Source organism: Raphanus sativus, unplaced genomic scaffold, assembly GCF_000801105.2.
Source record: "Raphanus sativus cultivar WK10039 unplaced genomic scaffold, ASM80110v3 Scaffold4900, whole genome shotgun sequence".
NCBI lineage: Eukaryota > Viridiplantae > Streptophyta > Magnoliopsida > Brassicales > Brassicaceae > Raphanus > Raphanus sativus.
Window position 1 is genome coordinate 1 of NW_026620201.1, and position 5,508 is coordinate 5,508.

Here is a 5,508-nt window from a genome sequence, read left to right on the forward strand (position 1 = left end):
TGCTATATTCTTAGAAATATTAACTTCATTAATTCTGTAACTTACTTATTACTATGCATAACACATATGTGCTTTGATTATCTGGCTTTAGAATATGTGAAGCACAAGGCTCAAAACAAATTGGCTAACCTAGCCACTTTGGAAGATGTTCAAACGGTCGATAATAAGTCAATAACCCATCTTTGTCTTCTATTTTTCATCTCCAACTAAAATATCAGATTTTAGTGATCACCTTGTTGTCACTTCACAAGCAGAAACGCCTGAAATTAGTATATCATCAACGATATGGTTACAAACTCATAGTTTTGATAATGATCGGTGCAAAGGTCTAGTATTCACCTCTGAAAGACTTCCCTGGGAGAGTATTTTAACCTAGAGCCAAGAAAAGAAAACGCAAAGATGTTGTTAACTCATGAAAATTTAAAATCAAGAGAACACAATTTGATAGTGATGTAGCGGAAGCTAAGATTCTTAGAATATCTAGATAATTGCTTTTTTGAGATCGTTGAGAGTCAAATATCTATTCGAGAACAAGGTTGAGATTAATGAAATTGTTTGCATTAATTACTTCATTCTTAGAATACCTAGATAATTGCTTTCTTGAGTTCGTTGAGAGTCAAAACTCTATCCGAGAACAAGATTTAGTTTATATAAATATTCTTCTCAGTGCCTAAAAAAGTTCTATATAAAATTATCAATATCAATAAACTGAATACAACTCTATATATAAGAAGCATATTTATATAAAAACTGAATAACTTTAAAACTATTAAAAATACTAAAGATCATTCTAACTAATTAAGATAAATATCAAAATAAATGATAAACTAAGTAATAAAAATATTTGGAATATATCCCAGTATTTATCTGTATCATCATTCTTTTCAGGTTGGAGAATATTCGTCTTCGAAACTTGTTCTTTGCAGATGTTCTTTTTTTATTAGTTTCTTGGATTGATGATTTCAGGCTTGATACACCACTGAATTATTCATCTTCATGAATATGTCTTCAATGAATATTTCTAAATCCTAGATTTTCGAAGAAATAGTTTTCAGAAAAGCGCATGGTGATCCAATTTTATCCAAACAATCACCAATGACCTAACAAAAACAAGGAATAAAGAAAAAACTCTTAACTTTATTAATAAAAAATAAACGGAATACGAACTTAAGCTTAAACGGCTATATAAGAAAACCGTAAAATCTTAAAATAATAAAAATAATTATCTAAATAACTAATAAAATCAATAATAAATATTTGGGAATATTCCAAATATTTATTTACATCAGATACACAAGTGTGGTTCTTTAGGAGGGTTATAAAGTCTGGTTCTTTAGGAGGGTGAGATGTGCTCTCAGTGTTTGCAGAAGTTGATGGTATCGTTCGGTGGGCCATGGGTCTGGAGCTAATCAGTTTGTATTTTGGATGTAATTGGTGTTCCAGAGATAGATCATTTTAGAAGTGTTAAACAAAAAAAAACATAATACAACGGGTGTGCAAGTTTTGAAGACTGTTTTGAATTTGGCATAAAATTTAGTATATAGTATAATTAGACTTGATAAGCGTACTGCATTAAAAATAACCCTACATCCTCACATACCTCACCGTGTTTGCGGTGACATAAAACTAAAACGAAGAATGGAACAGCTTACTTGTTAGGGTTGTACAGTTACCAAGTCAAAAAGACCTGACCACATAACAATTGTACTAACCTTCTTAGAAATTACATTAACAATGGTATCCTCGTTTAAATATTAACTTAGGCCAATTTGCTGTACACAACAACATATATCACCTTCCAATATATAAAAAGTCAAAAATATGAAATTTGTATCTATTGCCTATGGGATTTTTAAGGTACAACATTATCTTACGATTCTTAACAACATATATATTCATATTTGAAAAACCAAAATTTTCACCAAACAGTTTAATGCTTTTAATCAGTTGAGCAAAACATGTTTACGTTATATAATATACATTTAGAGCTGAAAATAGAGATATTTTGTAATATTTGATGTGACAAAGAAAGGGAATGGAATTCCATCTTTGCATACAACAGCAAACAATACAAATCAACCTTAATGAACATGAAATTAACTTGCTTCGTTCAAAGCAAGAAAACAAACAATGATATATCTTGAAAAGAGAAACAAATCGAAACCCACTTTCATCAATGGGTTTCAACTAATTATCTTCTCTTTCCCAAAAATAAATCACCCCCTCCCCCAAGTTTTAACCACCAAAAAAATATATTCAGATTTAATTTACTTTTTGATTTTTAACAGTTCAAAATCCACTTCGTCGGTCCATGAACTCATGTATTCTCTTCAACGCAATATCCAAAGTCTTCTCACTCATATTAGCAAAACAAACCCTAAACCATCCATACTCCGAGCAATGGCACGAAGATCCCGGCGATATATTAAGCTTCAGTTCCTTCAAGATCACATCCCAAAGCTCGAGCTCGCCTTCTTTCGTTTCCTTGTCAAGCAAGAAACCCAAATTCATCCAACAGAACAATCCTGCGTTACCCTTCAAACACTCGATCCCTGCCTTCTTAAGCCCTTCAACGATTGTCTCGTACCGTCTCCTAAGCCTTTCACGGTTTATTCTTATGTACTTCTCCGTAAACTCCTCATCGGACAACATAGAAGCCAACATGTGTTGTGTCTGAGACGAGACAAGCGTGAAACTCGACATCCTTCTCGCTGTCCGTACAACGTTATCGTTGTACGAGTAAATGGTCCCAACTCGGAAACCGGGAAGACCTAGATCTTTGGAGAGGCTGTATACGATGTGAACACGTTCCTTAACTGACACGTCATCGATGTTCTCTACGATCTCGGCTACGCTGGTGAATTCTGACGCGTGGAAGACCGAACCGGAGTAGATCTCGTCTGAGATCAAGTGAATGTTCTTGCGAACGCAGAAGTCGAGGAGATCTTCTAGAACCTTCTTTTGGACCGTCGCGCCTAATGGGTTTGATGGGTTGGTTATGAGGACTCCTCGGACTCTAATGTTCTCGTCACGAGCCGTTTGGTAAGCCTGCTCGAGCGCCTCTGGGGTTATTTGGAAATGGTTTGAGCTGTCGCAATGAATCGGTACAATTCTAACTCCGGTTCTCCATCGCAAATCTCTATCGAATCTGTATTCAAATAAAAAGACGTTCCGGTAAATACAAGATATAGTAGATAATATTTTTATTTTAAGTTTGTGTCAGTTAGTTGCAGCTATTTTTTTAATATAATAGAAAATCTCTATACGACGAGTGACTTATTATTTTAATAGTATTGATATATGAAGTGTGACGTACCCTGGATAATATGGCGTAGGGACGAGAAGGGCGTCGTTGGGATCAGCGAGGATAAACGTTAAGAGTTCATTAGCGGCGGTGGCTCCAGCGGTGAGGACGATACGGTCAGGATCGAAACTAGCTTTGCCTCCACGAATCTGTTGCATGAAGCTAGCCATGGCTTGTCTGAAAGATTTGAGACCGTGGTAGTCTTGAAACAGTGCGTTTTCTCTAAACCCAGGTGCTCCTTTTGATCCCCACATGGAACCTTCTGGATTCTTTTTCTCTAAGTAACTTTCTAGAAGATCGAACGAGACCTGTACAAGAGATAATCAAGAAGGAGACCATTAATACATTATCCCGATATGTAGTTATTTTTTTGTAAAGAAAAGTTGATAAAAGTATATAATTTAATTACCTGATTCTCGGCAAGACCCATTTGAATGACACCGGAAGGATTATGTGATTCGTCGTAAGGATTTTCATCGTAAGCTTTCCAGCCGGCGAAGTAAGGTGAATCTTCACCATGTGTGTCTGAAACCGCCACTCGAGAAAGCTCGACAACGTTGTTGTTTGATGATCTCTCCATCATTAGCGGAAGACCCATTTTTCTTAGAGCTTTGAACCTGACACGAGACACGTGACGGCTCTGACCACAATCGGAGAGGGAGAGAGATAGCAAGCTAGAGAGAAAGAAAGAGAGAAGTATGTTGGAGTTAAACATTTGTGTGAACGAGGGACAAGTATATATAGCAGACGTGACGCAGAGGAAAGTCTTTGACAAATTTGATTTTCCTCATTTTTATAGTTTATTTACAGAGAAGAAGTTTGTGTAAAGAACAAGGAAGAATCGATTGGGGAAAAATAAGCTGTCATTGACTTGCAATTGGATGAATAGATAAGAGTGTTGGCTATTTTTTATTTTGTTTTTATTCTGAAAGTTCGTGGTGGTTCATCTATAAGATATGCCTCTTCTATAAAACGTTAATTATCAAAATTTAAACCTTAATGTTGTTTATAATCTAGTCTGGTAAAATTAGTATAGTTTCATATCTTTCATAATAAGTGTTAATTTAAACTTATGCACACAAATTAATAAATAATTTAATTTTACATATTTTCTCTCTAATTTATTATCGATACATCTATTTATATTTTAACCAATAGAAAAATAAATTAGATAATAAAATTAATAAATATTGCATTGAAATGCTAAAACGATATTTATTTTTGAACGAAAATTTTATAAGAACACTTAATATAAAACTGAAGGAGGAATACCTAGTAATTTATTGGGGATTTGTATATTAAACTCCATAGATGAAATAAATGGGGAAACAACTAAATTAAATGTTCTGATTCGATGTTGTAAGCAAAATCAAATATCACCTTTTGCCAAGTATAGATTTCGGACAACTGTTAGCTTGTGTCTTCTTCCTCCTCTTGTCAATACATGTTTTTTTTTCATTTTCATAATATATATCATCATATATATTTTGTTTATTCTACCAAAACGTTATGTGATCTATAACCCAAATACGGTGGTTGAAATTCCGATTATGTGAGATGAGTGGGTGGGTGGCTATCAATATACACTTCGGATCTGATTGGTAATGATGTAGTCTTCAAGATTTTGCTCTATGATTTTATTGCTTTAAATTTTGTTGCTGTGACTGGAATTAAAATTTTGGAAAGCACATAAGATTAACTGTGAAAATTTGGCTTTCCAAATAAATTAAGATACATACGTAATTATTAAAATTGGCTGTGAACTTATTTAAATAAATAAAGTATGATTGATGTAGATTTAGGGTTGTAGATATAATTTTGTTGTGGACAGCCACTACAGATGCTATTTTGATCAAACATTGTATTATAAAGTACCGGTCGTTTGCTGGTTACCTTGAAAATCCTGAGTGAGTGTAACATTACAGTATTTTTACAAAATAGAATTTGGATGGATCTTATAGATCTTCCTTAATTTGTTAATATACAGATATTTGAATTTACTGCATTAAAAACTATTTGAAAATCGAATTAGAACTTTTTTCAAGTATTATTATTTTTTTAACAAACACTAGATCTTCACCCGCACAACCGTGCGGATGATTATCTTATTTACACATGTAATTATTTTTTACATAATTAATTTTATTATTTATCATATTACTAATTGCTTAATATAACATTTTAAATCAAAACAATTTTATAGT

The 5,508-nt window shown here is 33.4% G+C and overlaps 1 protein-coding gene across 1 annotated transcript; it reads right to left on the reverse strand.

The window, feature by feature from the left end:
- Positions 1–2,084: 2,084 nt before the first annotated feature.
- LOC130507600 (1-aminocyclopropane-1-carboxylate synthase 7) lies at positions 2,085–3,995 on the reverse strand. Its single transcript, XM_057002298.1, has 3 exons — positions 3,714–3,995; positions 3,317–3,612; positions 2,085–3,148 (listed from the first exon to the last, which is right to left on the reverse strand). Exons 1-3 carry the CDS (start codon positions 3,900–3,902, stop codon positions 2,290–2,292), a joined length of 1,344 nt encoding a protein of 447 aa, XP_056858278.1. The 5' UTR covers positions 3,903–3,995; the 3' UTR covers positions 2,085–2,289.
- Between the last annotated feature and the right edge of the window lie 1,513 nt (positions 3,996–5,508).